General features: G+C 49.4%; 2 protein-coding genes across 4 annotated transcripts in view; one reads left to right on the top strand and one right to left on the bottom strand.

Moving 5' to 3' along the window:
- Positions 1 to 1,202, top strand: part of ZNRF1 (zinc and ring finger 1) — a 91,895-nt gene extending 90,693 nt beyond the window's left edge. The window contains exon 5 of one of the 3 annotated variants that reach the window (XM_027843239.1): positions 142 to 1,202. The gene's annotated coding sequence lies outside the window, so the exon portion shown is untranslated. Of the gene's footprint in view, positions 1 to 4 lie in introns of all 3 variants that reach the window. The other 2 variants (XM_027843238.1, XM_027843237.1) reach the window with 2 other exon arrangements.
- Positions 1,203 to 8,589: 7,387 nt separating this feature from the next.
- Positions 8,590 to 17,728, bottom strand: part of LDHD (lactate dehydrogenase D) — a 9,241-nt gene continuing 102 nt past the window's right edge. Inside the window, exons 2-12 of the mRNA XM_027843221.1 lie at positions 17,621 to 17,728; positions 16,250 to 16,362; positions 15,345 to 15,486; positions 13,802 to 13,943; positions 13,253 to 13,412; positions 11,840 to 12,039; positions 10,379 to 10,507; positions 10,130 to 10,257; positions 9,797 to 9,887; positions 9,468 to 9,579; positions 8,590 to 9,123 (exon numbers count right to left, since the gene is read on the bottom strand). Of these exons, the coding sequence (XP_027699022.1) occupies positions 8,958 to 9,123; positions 9,468 to 9,579; positions 9,797 to 9,887; positions 10,130 to 10,257; positions 10,379 to 10,507; positions 11,840 to 12,039; positions 13,253 to 13,412; positions 13,802 to 13,943; positions 15,345 to 15,486; positions 16,250 to 16,362; positions 17,621 to 17,692 (1,455 nt within the window). The 5' untranslated portion in view covers positions 17,693 to 17,728 and the 3' untranslated portion in view covers positions 8,590 to 8,957. The remainder of the gene's footprint in view (positions 9,124 to 9,467; positions 9,580 to 9,796; positions 9,888 to 10,129; positions 10,258 to 10,378; positions 10,508 to 11,839; positions 12,040 to 13,252; positions 13,413 to 13,801; positions 13,944 to 15,344; positions 15,487 to 16,249; positions 16,363 to 17,620) is intronic.

Below are 17,728 nucleotides of genomic sequence, written 5' to 3'. Positions count from 1 at the left end.
CTAGAACAGATGATGTCAGACCAATCAGGGACATCTGCTATTTTTACCTTCACCTCAAACATTGATGACACGGGGAGAGAACAGGAGAGGAGCTTGTGCTGGATTGCGATGCTGAAATCCTGTCATGATGTTTGGCTTCAGGGGGCTCCCCCAGACACCAACAGCAGGCATGACACACTGGGCCCCTGGGCCTCTGGCCAGACGGAGCACGACTTATTTATTATGGTCCACAAAAGGACAGGCCCCGGTCCCCGAGACAAGGCTTCCCAGGCACGAGACCGAGCTTGGGATCTCTGGGGACGGGACACCTTCTGCACTGACGTTGAGAGAGTTGTTTCCCCCTTCTCCCTTGAGGACACCAAATCAGATGAGGATGAATTGAAAGAAGAAACTACGGCGGTCCTCTCCCCAACACTCCCACCCCCCACCCCCATCCCAGGAGGGAAAGGGCATTTTCTTTGACCTTTGAAAGGCATTGTGGGTCTGTCTTTAATGTGTTTACAAACAAACAAGTCTAGTGTCCACTGGTGTTTTTCCTGGTGATGTTTACAAGATTCCTGTTTTTGCGTGACTGAACCCTTCCAAGTCCTCCCAGCCAGTATACTCTCCCCGTCTTCTCCTTCCTTCCCCTCCCCACTTCCCACTCCGGCCTCACTCCCAGCCCGCTTTATGCCCATCTTCAGTTTTGGTTTTGCACTTTCCTCCTCTCGCTTCTAGACTCCACTTGGTGTCATGACTCCTAATTGCCAAAAGACAACACTTCCAAGACCTTTCCTCCTGTTTTCTCTTCCTCGTCCATCTCCATTTCTTCTCCTCCTTCCTCACCCAGTTTTGGTCTTCAGTACAGTTCAGAGGATCTAAAAATCACAAGTGTCCTGCAAAGATGCCTGAACATTTTTCTTAGACCCTTGTGGATATTTTCTCTTTTTTTTTCAAAAAACTTTTAAAAATTTATTAAAAAAAAAAAAGGAAAAGAGGTACAGCCACACCCCTGTTTTCAGGCACTCTGAGAACATTTTAGCCATCAACGTTCACACGTGGCATCGGCCCATGCAGGATAGGTTTATGTATTTATATATTAAAAAGAAAAAACTTAAAACGTTTAAAAAATTGTTCAAAGCTTGGGGGAAAAGCTTTCTTCATTAGTCAAGGTGTTTTGATATGGTATTAAAATAATGTTCAATAAAAGATGCTTGGTGTGATTTTATTTTAATGTAGTTTTGCTTGTGATGCTGAGAAATAGAGATGCTTCAGGCTTTTGCCTTCCTCTCTTAATCTCATGGCCTCCCCATTGAGCCTTGGATTGTTCTGATGGTCGATAGGTGATTGATACATGTACCCTATCAGGTTCAGAGGAAAAATACTCATATTCACAGTCTTTTTTTTAGCGTCTCGGCTGGCCCTTTCTTGCAGGCTTGGGACCATCTGGTCTAGTGGTGAAAAATTGGGGGCCCAGTAACCAAAGCTGCAATATGTGTTGAATGGAGGCAAGGGATCTTGTCCCATCTGGGGAGAGGTTGGTGCAGAGGGACAAGGGGGGATGAAGGTGAGGGACGCTAGATGGCCTGGCCCGAAGGGCGATTGGCTGGCCTCCCTTGGGCGACCTTGGATGGATCTCCTGCATTCCTCCCTTTTGCTTATGAACAGTTTGCATCTTATGCAGTGAGTCGTGATAGCTTCAGTGGGGGCTTACAGAGAGAGAGGACAGAGAAGATAGAGCCCTCCTACAGTACAAGAAACAGAAAGTTTCTGGTGAGCCTGAGGTGGCAGGTTGTGGGCCCTCATCGTTGTGACTCTGCATCTCCTCCCTGACCCTGTCACTCCAATAGCATTGTTCAAGACTTAGGCTAATGCCTCTAGCTGCAGATGGTGCTGCTGAAGTCTATGAGCCTTCCTCCCCTATCTATGGCCCTGTATCAGGTGGATGATCCCTTTCACTCTTCCCTACCCCAAAACGTGTTATCTGCAAGAGGCTTTTTGAATAAGATATATGAAGTTCCATTACCCAAATATCTTTAAAATTAAAAATAGAGAAGGCGAGACTTAGGTAAATGCAGCCAATATTTTGAATATACATCAGTTCCAAGTTCTGGCAAAGGGAAGGCATGTGGAGGGGATGGCAGTATCAAAGAGCCCGCCTTCTCTTCTGAGGGAGAATATCAGTAATTTTGATTTGCTAGTAAGCTACACTTGCGCCCCAGCTGTTGAACCCGGGGGGTCTGATAGAGCGCTGTGTTTGGAGTCAGAAGACCCGGCTTCAGATCTTAGCTCGCCCACTAATTAGCTATTGGGTGAGCCACTTGACTTCGGTCTCCTCATCTGCAAAATGAGGAGAGTTTTAAGCAACCATATTATCCTCCAACTCTCAATTCTCCAGTCCTGCCTGTGTGCCCGTGGCAAACCCCCTTGGACCTTGCCTCAGCCCCTGCAAAATGGGGATAGAAACCAGCCCTCACATCTGGGAGCACAGCATACTTCAGCTCTTAGCGTCACTTAGCGTCACTGTGAACCAGATTGTTTTAAAGATGGGCACGAGGGGAGGGCTGAGCTGTATTTCTGCTTTCTCTGCCAAAGGGAATGAGCTTTGGATAGTAAGGATAGAGCCACAAAGCCAGGCGGGTGGCTGCCCTTGATGGGGTCGAGTAGCACGATTGGGCAGGCTGGGTGGGACTCTAAGCTCGGGTTCTGAACTGGCAGGTGGCACTGTACAATCTTTGAAAGAGTGTGAGGAATGAAAAGGTGCTTCAGGATTGGAGGAGGAGAAGCGTCCTGATTGTTGAATGTGGAGTCTCCCGGCTGTGGGCCAGTGGGCTGGACCTGGATCCCTGGCAGAATTCTGCAGCCTTCTTAAAGGAATAGTTAAAGCACGTCGACAAGAGAAGTCTGGGATCTGTGACCGCAGAGAGCCAGTGTGTTTTCATTAAGGACAAGTCAAGCCAGACTCAAGTTACCACCTTGGTAAATCAGAGCAATGCCGTAACTCTGGCTCACCTAGGTTTTAGCCAGGCAGTTGACAGACTTTGGTGCAATTCTTGTGGAAAATAGGGAAAGATGTGTGGCATAACAGGATGACCATTAGATGGATTTGGAACTGATTGAATGCCTAGACCCAAAGAGCAGTGCTTAAAGAGTGATGTTAATTTGGGTCTCCCTGGGCATCTGTCAGGGACCTGTGGCATTGGTCCTGTGATGGTCAGCTGGTTTGTTTTTTTTTTTTCCTCAGTGGCTTACAGGCTTATATAGATGGTGTAGTTCTCAGGTTTGCAAATGACACCAAACTTTGAAGGAGAGCTAACATGCTGGGTGGCAGGAGTCAGAAATCTTGACGGGCCGTAAGACTGGGCTGAATCATTATGAGACAGAATTTCATAGGGATAAGCATCAAGTTTTGGGGGTTTGAGACATCAATTCCACAAGGGTAGGGGGTGAAGTGCAGCAAGACAAGTCTCATAGAGAGGATCTGTCCACTTCCGTGCACTGAACGTTCTCTGAGCCAGCAGCCAAGAAAAGCCTGTGGAGAAGCATCATGTCTAGGTGTAGAGAGGTGAAAATCCTACTGTAGTCAGCCCTGGTTGCCCTGTATCTAGAAGGTTGTGCTTGGTTCTGGACATTTCCATTTAGAAAGGCTGGGGATGAGCTGCCGGGTGTCCAAAGTAGGGCAGCTAGGATGGTGAAGACCTCAAGTTCATACCATATGAGGGTAGGGTAAAGGAAGGAGCCATGTTAACCCTGGAGGAAATAAAAAGGCCCCTTCCCACTCTCAGGTTGGGACCACTGGATCAGTTCACCCATCTATAAAATGAGGTTTGAGGTTTTTTTTTTACTGCTGCTTTTTTGAAATGCTTATTAAAAATGGATAGATTGCCTCCTAACTCATTTGTTGCTGTGTTCTGCAACCTTCCAAGTCTGTTGTGAACAAGAGACAGCTCCCCAGGGAGTGGCAGGGCCAGGCCTCTGAAAGGCCTTGCTATTAACATGAAGAATGAAGGCTCCCCAGGCCTACTGAGGAGCTAGAGAAACGATCAATCAGAGGCTTCCTCGTAGGCCTGGAAATCCCACGGTTTCTCTGTCATCACAAAGGATGTCAGATGCGTGTGCTTCTCTTCCCGAGTCTGTCTGTCTGTCTGCAGTATATAGACGTCATCTCCAATCCTGCCTGGCAACTGTGTCTCCCTATTCTATATTTACTTCCCCTGGCAACACAGGCTGGGGAAGGAAGTGGCTGTGGAGGAGATCTCCTTGCCTGACCTCTGGACCCACACACCATAGGTTGGACTGAGACACAGATTGGGGGCTGGGTTGAGACTGGCTTCTGTGAGGAGGTAGGTTGGGGTTGCAGGTGAAGGAGCAGGGGCCAGGAGGGGAGATTGAAGGATGGGTGCCTTCACGACCCTGCTTAGGTCCCCCTGGCCACTTAAAGAACCGTTGTGATTAACCCTCTGGGGCTGCCTGAACCAGGCAGCCTAGCCCTGCTCCCTCTTTGAGGCCCTAGATATTGAGGTGAAGTCATTTGTGCCACAGTGATTCGTCCTTTTATTTGGCATCCCTAAACCCTCCTCGTGGCCCTCTGCAGGACTGGGCAGCCCCAAGAGCCAGATTACAGACAGCTCCCTAAGGACAGTGGCCTAAGTCAGGCAGAAATACCACACCTCAAGGAAGGATTGTGGGCATTAGTGCTGTGATCTCTCCAGCCACTTGAGTGGTTTATAAAAATTATCTAAGAGCTAGCCCCACTTCTGAAGAGGGAAGAAATTATTCTGCTGTCCCTCTAGGGGATTTAGGCACCTGGGATCATTCCTGTGGTGGCTGACCTGAGCAAATCACCTTTGGAAGCCCAGTATTTGTTGTGAGTTTTTCTTTTTTTTTAATGAGCTAACAAAAGGGAAAAGTAGTCCCACCCCTTTGCCTTAAAGATGCTGCTGGCCTTGGCCCACCACACTCCCAAGAACAGCCCTAACCAGATTTAAATATAATTGGGAAATACTTGACTATGAAAATGCAGTAAAACAATGCCAATATATGGTTTTCTAAGTCACTGTTATCCTTGGGGGTAGTTATCTAAGGTTTAGTGGCCCCCATTTCTGTAGGAGTTGGACCCCACTAATCCAGTCCAACCTTCTTATTTTGTAGATGAAGAAACAGGCCCGGAGATAAGCCGGCTTGCTGAGATCAGACAGGTTGTAGCTGTCCAGCTCCGTATACAGTGGGGTTTGTGTTGGTTTTACTTATGCTACAGCTGCTCCTGTGTTATGGGAGCTGAACCTCAGGCCTACCTAACCCCTGCTGCAAATCCAGGAGGACTGCTTTAAAGAAAGCAGGCACCCAGGACCCCCAAGGGGTGGAGGGGACAGTGCCCACTCCAAACCCAGATCCCTCTAATTATCAGACAGAAGCTACAGGGATTGAGTTATAGTTGATCCCTCCCCTTCTTTGGAATGTCAGAATGTAGCAGCAGGTACACGGGGGAGGCCCCACCCCCCACCTCGTCAGAGTCTTGCCCCACCTTTCCAAAGGGTTGACCTGCCTGGTCAATACCCCCTTGGTGAACCAGTGCAGGTAGAGCCCACAGTCAAGAACTGAGCCCAGGACAGGGGGTGAGGGGGAGGGCCAAAGGCAGCAGAAGCCAGGGGTCTTTCCAGGGGTCCCAGTGGCTGCAGCACTGGCTAGTGATCTGGGCAAGATGGTGTGCACAGGGTAGTGTAGGGACTGGACCCACAGCAGATGGAATGTTGGACATGGGGCCAGGCGAGTTTGGAATCAACTCCAGACACTTTCTGGCTCTGCGGCATTGGGCAGGACAATTTCAATGACTCAGTTTTCTCATCTGTGAAATGGGTATGGTGGCACCTACTTCACCGGGCTACTGTGAGTACCAAGTGGGGTCCAGAGTACTTTGCAAACTGTAAAGCACCATGTAAATGTTATTAATAGAATTGCCTAAAGGGTCAGAGCTCCAGAAAGTATGCCGGCCAGGAGACAGGCGCCTGTCTAGAGGTATGTACTAGAGCTGCCTGGTGAGCTGCCATGTACTGGCCTCACCCTGGTTAAAACTCAAGCTGCTCCCTTCTGCCGCGCCCAAGTGCCTAGACCTGTGCACACGGTTGGTGCTCCCTAAGATGGAGAGGCAGCGCATTTGAGTGGCCTGCTTGTCAGCAGACCTGCCTTCAGTCTACTTAAGATGCCCCAGCAGGGTTCCGGGCAGGTCACTTTTCTCATCTGCCTTTGGGTTAATATTTTCACTGCTTACATAGGGTTGTTAGGAAGAAGACACATTGAAGGTCGTCAGGCATTCTATGTACGATTCCTTATTTACAGATGAGAAACTTGAAGTGGGTAATGACAAAGTGGGAAAAATGAGGGGCTGATGGGACTTGAGCAGATTAACAGAGGTACTATTAAAGAGGCAGGATTTGAACACAGGTCCTGTTTCCAAAGCCAGCGAGTGGACTTTCCATTGTAATTTGGAGAACAGATAACGTTGTACGCCTGCTGCCTGAGAAACTGCATCTGTGCCTCAGAGCAGACAGAAGCCAGGAGAGGCCCAGGCAGGTTGGAGGGATGGGGGAGGAGAGAGATCCCATTGCAAGCCAGACCCAAGGAGACACCGACTTCCCAGCCACCTCACCCCCACTCAGTTTGCCCAGGGGGAGGAGGCATCCCATCTTCTGTCTTGTCCTTCAGAAAGCCTGGGACTGCCAAGTTCCCCCAACTGAGCCTTACCAGGAGCCCAGGAGGAATAGTTTGACTTGGATCCCAGGCTGGCAGGACTGGAGGCCAGCAGCTGCCCTGACCCCTTTCCAGTATATCTGCGCACCCTCTGGTGGATATCTTGGGAACAGCAGGCCCAGACTGGCAAGAAATCCAACCAGACTTCAGTGTGCTTTTCTACAAACAGTGATGAATGTATATGCCTTGGGGGGAATCGGGGTCCACTGGGGCCAAGCTGCCAGAGGGTAGCTTGGATATTTGAACCTAAAGAAACACCAAGCTGAGTCGGACCACGACAAACACACTTAATTCCTTAAACCCCACTTTCCAGGGAAGGGGAGGGTAGTACAGACACAAGCTAAGACTATCTTCAGTCCCCTTCCCACCATAGCTGCCCACTGAGGGCATACACACAGATAGAGACGCTCATTCTCTAACCATCCTCTTCCACCAAAACTCACCATCTAAATAGTTGGATTTCTTTTTTGTTTTGTTTTAATTCATTATTGGAATATAATCACTTCTTTCTCGAAGGGGGCATATTTGGGTTTCACTGAATCGTTGAATTTTAGCACTAGGAGGAACCTTAGTAACCAGAGTCCAGTTAGTTATTTTACAAATGAGGAAACTCATTTGAGAGAGGGAAGTAATTTGCTAATTAGTGGAAGAGATGGGACTAAGGACAGTTTACTTGATTCCTACTCAAATGCTCTTTCCACTACCACACTTTATATTCTCTTCTTTGCTTTTTTGTTTTTTGTTTCTTGTTTTTGGCTAGGCATTGGGGTTAAGTTACTTGCCCAGAGTCACACAGCTAGTAAGTGTCAAGTGTCTGAGGACAGATTTGAACTCGGGTCCTCCTGACTCCCAGGCCGGAGCTCTGTCCGCTGCGCCACCTAGCTGCCCCACCTAGCTACCCCATGTTCTCTTCTTGAGTAACTGGAATTGAGCTCTTAAAATACCTGTTGGTATTTCAGTAATGGGAAAACAGAAAGGGTACATTCAAAATCATTCAGAATCAGAAATCATGGATTCTCGTTAGCTATACTGCTCGGGCACTAGGACCTTCCTCGGTAAAATAATCATGTAGGAACTACAGAGGCTTAGTAAGGATCTAGTGTTACCATGATCCTGGCCACAAGACTGTCGTAGGGTGTTGATAAGCCCCCAAAGCTAAAGCTGTATTTGAGTATAATGTTCAGAACAAGAAAGTTGATAGCTAGACCACTGACCTGGTCAGACTACTCTTAGATTATGTTTCCCTCTGGGCGTCATATTTTGGAAAAACATTCACAAAATGGGACATGTCCAACAGAAGGCAACTGATACGGAAACTGCCCTGTGAGAATTGGGGGAAAGAACTTACAGAGAATGAGGGATACGTAAATGTTGCTCTCCAAAGGCTGTTGCAGAAGATGATCAGCTCTGGCAAAACTGAGACTGATAGCTGGACTTCAGAGAGATGCAAATTTGGGCACAAGGAAGAACTGTGTCTAATAGATGGATGGGATGGCCTGACCAATGCACCAGTGAGGTCTGCCAAAGATAACTGCATGCTTATCTGTGAGGGACATCCTAGAGGGAATTCCTGTATGGGGCAGGAGGTCAGGTTAGATAACCCTCCAGCACCAAAGATGGTACGATTCCTTTTCCAGAGATCTCAGGAGCTCAGGCGGCAATGCCTCCAGACCATCCCCCCACCTTGACTGCTCCAGCCTTTCCCTCATGAGGTCACTTTAGTGTTTTATCATAAGCCAAAGAACAAGAGGAGGGGAAGGCTTTTGGTTGGGACCCTGAGCTGGGGAAAAAGCTGAGGATCTTGCCTTCCCCACAGCTTTTAGGCTGATGAGCTTGGGTGAGAAATACAGAGGAGAGAGAGCCTTAAAAAGGGCAATTCTAAAATGTTTACTTAAAAAAATCACAATAGACAAATAGCCCAGGCTGAGCTAGTTAAGATCAATAAGCTGTAAGCCCACCCCTGTGGTCTTGCTTTCCCAGGACACCTAGGGGCGACCTAAACCAGTGTTTTGGGGATTTTTGCCCAGGCAGAAGGTGATTAGCCATCTCCTCCATCAAAGTCTTTGCCCCATGCAGCCCACCCCACCAAATCTCTCTGAGGTGCCCTCTCCCAGGACCACCCACCACCCCAGCTGCTGATGCTCTGGCCTTTCTTCTCATCTCTAGCCTCGTCTCCACAGCCTGATTCCGGCGAGGAGATCAGCTCCGTGTCCAGAAGAAGGGCCTGGCCCTCACAGCACTTTGCCAGGGTTCATGAGGTTCTTGGTGTCCAGGACTGATTTGATCTGCCTCATTATCTCTATGCCCACAGGGCCAATCTCCTCCTTCAGTAGCTGGCGTTTGCCCAGCCCGATGCCGTGCTCCCCAGTGCAGGTCCCGTTCATGGCCAACGCATTCCTGGGGTACACAGCCCAAGAGCCACTGCCCTTAGTGGAGGCAGTCAGGCTGGACCAGGCTGAAGCCTCTCGAGAGGGTCTTAAGCTTTTGTGGCTTCTTCTGTGCTTGAGGAGGCCCACTCAGCTGGGAATTGGCACCGGGGTCCAAGAGCACAGGGGCCAGCTGCCTCCTTCCTCCCAGTCCGGGATCTAGCCCACCCGAGTCTCTCCCCAGACAGGGAATGTGCCCTTTGAACCCCACAGTCCCTGAGCCTGCGGTTCCTGCATGCCTGCTCCGATCCCCGCATCCCCCCCCGCCCCCGCCCCACCTGCCCTCCTGACTGAGAAATCGGCTGAATCTCGCACCTTCCCAGCTGTTTCACAAACTGCGTTGCTCGGTGGTGTTCATCAGCATCCTCAGAGTTGACCAGTAAGATGCAGTGGAAGTTTCCATCCCCAACATGCCCAACTAGGGATCCTAGGAAGGGAGAAAGAGCTGGCTGCCCGATGCCAGACATCACTGCCTGTCCTGCCCCCCCCCACACACATTCCCTACTCATGCCCCAACCCTTGACCCTCTCCGACTCAGTCTCTCTTTCCTGCCCCCAAACTCCACCTCCTCTCTTCTGGTCTGGGAGAGGTCGAGACCCTGGGGAAATAGACACGAGGGCAGGGAGGAGGGTTGGGGAGGTTACCTGTGAGTCCAAAAGCTTTCAGGTCCTTCTTGGCCTGCACCATAATCTCTGGGAGCCGTGAAATGGGGACGCAGACGTCTGTAGAGTAACCCTGAGTGGGTGAGGGATGCAGATCCCATCAGGCCCATCGGTGGCTGCCCCCTGGCAACATGTGCTCTACCCTCTTTCCTCCTCTAGCTCAGGAAAAGGGGCTCCTCAAGGAGCTTAGATGGGGAATGATGGGGAAGGGCTCGGAGCATGGGCAGAAGGGAATCTGCCCATCCTCTAAGTGCTTGAGGAAAGGGGGGCCCTGTTTCTCCCATCCACTTGTCCCTTCTCCCAGCCCCGGCTCACCTTGCAGCCAGGCCTAAGAGCCAGGGCAGCATACCAGGCATTGTGGCGAGCTGTCCACAGCCGGCTCCGCTCCTCCGGATCCTTGGACCATGCAAAATGGGAGCTTCCATTCTGCTGCACGATCTCCTCTGTAGGGGAGGCAAGGCAGCCGCAGGCCTACTGGACTGGCCTCCCCAGGGGCTGGTTGTGAGGATGGGACTCCCCACCTTGCACACCACCTCTCCTCCCCAAAGCCTGAGGAAGCCTCACCTGCCCTCTGCACCTGCTCCTGCAGCGCTTGCTGGGAGCCATGGAACTCCAAGAAGAGGGTGGGAGTCACAGCGTTGGTCAGACCACTGTACTTATTGCAGGCATCCACCATAACCTCATCCAGGAACTCTGGAGAATGGGTGATGAGGTGGTGAGGGAGGAGCGGGAGGAGGGGTGGAGAAGAGGCAGGAAGATCAGAGCATGGCAAAGAGGAACCCCCCACCCCCACACCCACAATGACCTCTCCTTCCACCAAGCCATACACCTCCAGCACTTAACACGGTACCTGGCACGTAGTGCCTGCTTAATGAATGTTGACTCATTGATTGATTGGTTGGGTACGTCTCATGGGATTATCATATTTAATCACTCATTAATTAAGTAAATCACTCACTACTATGAGCCAGGCACTATATAGAGTAGAAAAGACCTAGGCATCTAGACCAATAGTTCTTCAGCTGGGGTCTAAGGATAAATTTCAGGGGGTCTGGGAACTATTTCCACATAATTGGTTTCCTTTATGATCTTCCATTTAATTTATGCATTTAAAAACAGTGTCCTGAGAAAGGCTCCCCTGGCTTCACCAGACAGCCCTATTCTAGGCCAACCACTTCATTTTATCAACAAAAAGATCGATGCTCACGGAAGACATGTGGTTGGCCGAGGGTCACGGAAATTGAACCCATGTATTCTGACTCCACACCCAGTATTCTTGGCACCCCATCAACCAAATTCAACATGAAATTGTGCAAAGTAGCTCATGTGTGATATAAATTAGAATGATGGCCAAACATGGTGACACGTGTCCGTGAACCCCGCTACTGGGGAGGCTGAGGCTGGGGGATCACTCTGAGCTGCTTTGGGCTAAATTAATTGGGGGTCTATAGTAAGTCTGGCACCAATATGGTGAGCCCTTGGGAGAGGGGGGAGGTGCTACCAGGCAGCCCAGGGCAGTATTGGAGCAGGTTAAAGTTCCTGTGTTGATCAGTAATGGGAAAGGGCACACGAGAGACCTCAGCTCCTACATCCTGAGTGAGACAGACAGTCTCCTCTTCCTCCCCACCAAAAAAAAAAAAAAAACAGGGCAAGGAATAACAAGGGAGCTGTGAGGTTATGTTCTCCAATACACTGAGAAGCTGGAAGGGATGAGGAAAATGACTCCTGGAGGGGAAGTGACTTGCCCAGGATCACACTGGTACTAAAGCCCAGGTCTTCCTGATCCCTAGTCCAGGGCTCTTTGGCTGTCACCTGAGGGTGGAATTAGGTTCTCCCCAGAGTCGTGGCCCCTGGTCTCAGGCTTTGGTCCCCAAGAGGCTTAATCCAAGGTGTTAAGCAATGGACACCATTTTTTCAAATGACACCATGTTTTCAAAGCTCTCCAGCCATGAGGAGTGGGAGTGGGACAGAGGACCCCCCCCATCTTCCTTCCAACTGAACAGGCCTCCTGCCCCTAGCCCTTACCAATGCGTGCCACAGGCAATCCACTCTGGATTATCTGCACAGTGCTATCCACGGCAGCCTGGATGCTAGGGAAAGCACAGACTGCAGCTATGGTGGCCTCGGGGATGCCATGCAGTCGAAGTGTTGCTGTGGTGATGAGGCCCAGGGTCCCCTCTGAGCCAACAAACAATTCTGTCAGATTGTAGCCAGCTGAGCTCTTCCTGAACCCCCAGGGAACACAAGAATGGTTACTGGGGTCAGTTCCAAGGTAGTACCCACGTGACACAGGCTCATAGGAACGTAGATTTCAAGCTAGAAGGGACCTCAGAAGCCATCTGTCCAACCCCCTCATTTTACAAAATAAAGACACATAGAAGTAATCTGCCCAGTCACAACCAGGATTTGAACCCAGACCCTCCACCTCCAAATCCAGCACTCTTTCCAACATATTGTGCTCCCTTCCTCAGGAATCAGGGATGAGCTCTGCACAGCCCTAGGTGGCAATCTAGGTGCCTAACCCGGTGGCAATCTGGGAGCCTCGGCCTGACCTACTTAAGCCTTCAATGACGCCATCTCTATTTCCCAGTGGCTGGGACCAAGGTCTAGAGAACTCAAGTGGATCACCGTCCAAGGGTCAAATGAGATCGTTTCCTCCAACTCCTTCATTTTACTGATGAGGAAACAGGCTCAGAGAGAGGAGGTCTCTTGCTCAGAGTCAAACAGCTACACAGTAAGAGAGCTGTAACTCGAACTCAAGTCTCCTGGCACCTAGTACAAGGACCCTTCCAGTAGACCAGATGGTACTCAGTCACAACTGGAGACCATCTGAGGCCAAATACAGAATGGCTACAGCAGTGTAAGTGGGAGGATTAGCAATAAAACAATAGGAACTGAGCAGCAAGTGGGAATGACCAAGCCCGTCCCCAAAGAAGGGACGGGAGAAGGCACAGCCCTTCCCAGGGGACAACACTACATAGAGTGTCATGCTTTTTAAAAATATATGGTAAGTTTTGCTGAACTGGAGGGGGGTGGGGTTTCCTCTTTTATTATAAGGGATGGTTCCCAGAGAGGGGACGTATTGGGAAATATAGGTGATATAAAATATTGATATCAATATTTTGATATTTTTTTCAAAATATGGGGCCATGCCAACCATAAAAAAGGATAAATCTGGCCAAGGATGAAAAAGAAAGGAATAGAATGTTTTCCAAGAAATCAGCTGAGGAATGGTTTCTGGTTTATCTGCTGCTTTGGTTAATCTGTATTATTTTACCCTTCACGAACGTGCCCGATCCAAAAAATGGGCAAGACGGGGTTCGTGCCTCAACAGATTCCATCTGCCTACCGGCCCCCGAGGGCTGGTTGGTACCTGGGTTGCTAAAGTTCCTGACCCTAACTCTCAATATCCCTCACTACCACCACAACCCAACTCACTGGAATCGGCGCCCTCGACCTGCCGTGTGAAGGATCTGCCCATCTGCCAACACAACTTCCAAGTTGACAACATTTTCCAACATGGTGCCATACCGAACCGCATTGGTACCTGAGGCCCCAGTAGCTGCCATACCACAGAGGGAGGCATCAGCTCCTGGATCTGGGAAGAAAGAGTACATGGGGAAAGGAGCCAAATTGGGAGAAAGTATGGAGCTCCCAAGAGGTCTCAGGGGGAAACCAACCCCTTGGCTTTGGGGGAATGGGCAGCAGGTGACGAGCCATGTCCACGTGTCTGATGTCCTGAGAATGGGACCAGACAGTCTGGGAGAAAGTGGCCCAGCCTTGAAGCATAGGCATTTATGGTCAGGGTGAGGAAAGAAGCCAGAAACTACAGGCTAAGCCCAGCCATCCTCCCTAAAACACCTGCAGGGACCCTCTCCAGAGCCACTATAGAGGTCAGTTCCCTGGGAAGGAAGGGAAGGAAACTCTGTGGTATTCCTGGAACAAGAGGAAATACCCCAGAGTTTGAGCCTGTCCCCTAAGTCATACCCACTGGAAACCAGAGACCAGTATCCCTCAGGTAGTAATTGAGGGCTTTATGGGTGACCCCGGGCTCCACAGTCACTGAAAAATCATCCACATTCAGATCCAAGATACGGTCCATATGGGTGAGGTTAAAGCAGATGCCACCCTGTCAGAGAAGGAAGGGAAGACAGGGAAGGGAAGGAGGTCAGAAGGGTCTCCATCTGCCCCCCAGACACACACACACCCTTGAAGTTTGCCAGACTCTCTCCACACACACCTTTATTGATTGATAGATGCTGAGAGGTAAGGGTCCAGGAAATATGAGGGAAGAAGAAAGGAAAGGGGAGGGAAGGGGTAATCCCACTGAGGACCCTAGAAATAAAAGCCCCAGATTAAAGCAAGGTAGGAGAGTGCCCCCAGCAGATCCAAGCTCAAGGGGCACAAACTCTTTGAGAAGGGAGAACATGATTGTTTCTAGGATGCCAAGACCTTCAGCTGCCCCTTCACCTCAGGTTCTGCTTCTGATGGAGGGCCAAGGGCAGAGGCATAGAGGGAACAAGTTGTGTTCTCTAACCCCAACTTGAGAAGCTCAGGGTTGTGCTCCATTATACCAAGCTTCCCTTAAGAATCCATGATGGGTGATCCATTTTGTTGGAGTTTTTTCTTTTAATTTTTTTTTCCTTTGCTAAAAGGGATGGCTCTCTGGGAGCAGGGAGGGGAAGGGATACAGGGGAAGTGTAGGTTTTATATATATATATATATATATATGTGTATATATATATGTATATATATATGTATATATATAATACACACACATACATATATACATACATACATATGCGTGTATTTAAAGATCAATAAAAATTGGCTTAAAAACAAGAATTCATGATGCACTCATGAACTTTTTTAAAAGTTGCCTCCCCTCCTCCCCGCTTTTTTTTTTTTTAACTCTACCACATTTATGCAATTCAGGATCTTAAGAGAGATGAAGTGATTTGCCCAAAGGCAGTATTTGAACCCAGGTTTCTCGGCTTCTACATCAATTCTTTTTCCATTATACCATGTCCAGGTAACATAGCTAATTAGCACCAGAGGCAGACCTCAAATTTTCTTAACTCCAAAGCCAGCACATGCTGCCTCTCTCTCCTAAATTTCACTTTGTCTCTAAGTCTCATTTTCCCGTGGGGTCAGCATTGACCAGCACAGCTACTAACCCATTACCCCTGTAACCCTTCACCTAGAATTTTGTGCTGCCCAATTATCCAGGATTCCCAGGACACTGTGCGTCGTTCGGGGGTGGGGTGGGGAAGGAAATAGAAAGACTCAGTAGGGAGGAGGGGTGTTAAGGATAGAGCTGGGAAGTAGCAAATGTCGAAGGGTGGAGTCAACATCTTGCCTTACTCAATCAGAGGTGAGAGAGAGAGAGACAGATTTTGTATAAGAGGGTCCAAATCGGGGAAGGGAACCTGGAGGAATTTGGGTGGAGGTAAGGAGACAACAGTGTCAAAGATGGAGAGGGAAAGTGACCCTACTTTAAAAAGACCCAGCCTCAGGACCCTGGCCATACCTTTATAGCATTGACGCCACCTTCCAGCCCTGTCCCAGTGCCAAAGGGAATAATGGGGATTCTGTGATTATAGCACAATGCTGCCAGCCGGCTGACCTGCTCCACATTCTGGGGCCAGACAACGGCATCTGGGGGGCTGCACCTGCCAGAAGAGACAAGACTGAAGGAGGCTGGCAGATCCCAGCCCAAAAGAGAGCCAACCAGGTCCTCAGACTGCAAGATGGTGGGCAGTAGGCAGTACTCAAAGGGTAATCTCTATGCTAAGGTCTAGGAGCCAAAGAGAATATTCCTGGAGTAGGAGACCAAGCAGCAAACTTCCCCGGCATGCTGAACGTTGTCTCCATCCAAGTGCCAGAAGCGAGGCTCTCCAGGGAAAGGGCTTCAGGAGAGACCAGGCAGAAATGGACCCGAAGACTTGGTCCCCACTCCTGAAACTTTAGGTCCCTCTTCTATCAAACCCAGAGCAAAGCCAAGCACTGAAGGGCGTATCAAAATGGGTAGAGGAATGCACCAGACTCATAGACTAAGAAGAATTTGAGAATGTTTGAGTCCCCTAATCCCAACCCTTATTTTACAGACAAACTAGGACCCAGAAAGAACTGACATCCCCAAGGGTACCTGTCTGGTTTAAAGCAGAGGGTAGCTTCTTAAGGTTAGATACAGGTACAGAAAAGCCAGATACTGGACAAATCAAGAGGGGAAGGGAAAGCAGAGGCCTCCAGAGAGAAGGAACTGGAGGACAGACAATGAGGGAGAGAGCCCAAGTGCTCTCATTGCCAGCAACAAGCGTTCTACTTGGCCATGTGGCCACTCTGACTCGTCTGTCTTCTGGGTTTAAGGCTGAGGTGGCCAGACTCAGCAGCATAGGACACAAGGACACACCTGCCCCCTGCCCTGCCACCTACCCGTGCATAGATTCATCATGGCCGTGCTGTTCAAGCACCACACCAGCTGTGGACACATTGGGCTCCCCCACCACTGCCTTCAGCGCCTCCACAAAATCTGCACTGACTTTCTCCTGCAAGGATCACAACGGGGCAGTATTTCAGGGTTCTGGCACATCTGAACTCTTAGGGGAAGATAATCAATCAGACAATCAGCAAACATTTATTAAGTACCTACTATGTGTCAGCACTGAGCTAGGCCCTGGGGATAAAAAGATGAAAATGAAATAACATCTACCTTCAAGGAGCTTACATAAGGGGGTGTTGGGGAAAATAGATATTTGTTAATTGACAAAAATAAAATGTAATTTTAAAAAGAAAAAGCTTATTAAAGTACATACTTTTCTTTCTTTTTTATTAAAAAAACTTTCTAACATGTAAAATAGGTTTTATCAGTTGCAAGAAAACTTTTCTATGTTGTTTCACTTTGTTTTTGAGGGGAATTGTGCTGGAGAGGGTTCCACTGTGAGTTTGTTGGGGTTCATACCCTATCCGGGTGGGGAACCTGGGGCCCAACGTTCCCCATCCCTGCCCTGTGTTAAAAATTTGTCAATTTAAAAACTTAAAAAAGGCCCATCCTGACATCCCCCCAACTGTGTTAGCAGAGGGGTATTGAAGATAAAATCTATTGACAGAACAGGATACTAGTGTGTGCAGTTTTTCAGAACTGTTATACAAAATGAGGCCCAATGTCCTTTACGTGGACATAGCTTAAGTGACAGGCTCTGCCTAACTTAAGAAGTAAAGAATTCAGTGACTAAAAGAAGGTCAGACTTAGAACGGACCTCAGAGATCAATTTGTCCATTCCCCTGTTTTATGAATAGAAAAATGGCAGCCCCGAGAGTTCTGATTCATTCAAGTTGAAATGCACCTTTGCCCATCACATGTCATAACTGAGGCTCAGAGACCAGGTTTGATTGCCCAATGCCCATGGCACATTAACGACAGTCAGCTGACACCTGACTCTCCAGAGCGCATTTAAACAGGTCAATGAAACCTTAAGCCAATGGAACTCTACTTTCCCAGCCCTTACTCCATGTTCCTTCCAGTGAATCTAGCTAAGGTACCCCCTCCACTGGGCTACAGTGCTCACAAGCTAGTGTCACCAGGGAGCCCCAGGGTAGGCTGGCAATGCCAGTGTGGAAGAGGAGGACTTTAAATCTTTGCAGTTTTCTCTCCCCACCCCCGCTTCGAGAGGATCCCTGGGTAACCCCCCAAGGTCAAGAGAAGCTGCCTAAGGGGCTGAGAGGTCGTTGTGGGAAGGAGGGGAGCCCGGCCTCTCCACTCGTCATGACGGTCGCGGGGTCCCCTGCCAAGCTGTTGGCCATTACCTGCTGCCCCTTCGAGCAATAGCTCCTCCAGCTGCCTAGAATGCGAGCGGCTCCCCGGAGCTGTCCCGCCATAACGAAGGAGGCTAGGCTGAGGACCCGAGGATCTCG

This window comes from Vombatus ursinus, unplaced genomic scaffold, assembly GCF_900497805.2.
Source record: "Vombatus ursinus unplaced genomic scaffold, bare-nosed wombat genome assembly UNPS02014900.1, whole genome shotgun sequence".
In the NCBI taxonomy this organism is placed as follows: Eukaryota; Metazoa; Chordata; class Mammalia; order Diprotodontia; family Vombatidae; genus Vombatus; species Vombatus ursinus.
Note: the sequence above shows the minus strand (reverse complement) of the source record. Positions and strands in the feature narration are given on the sequence as shown.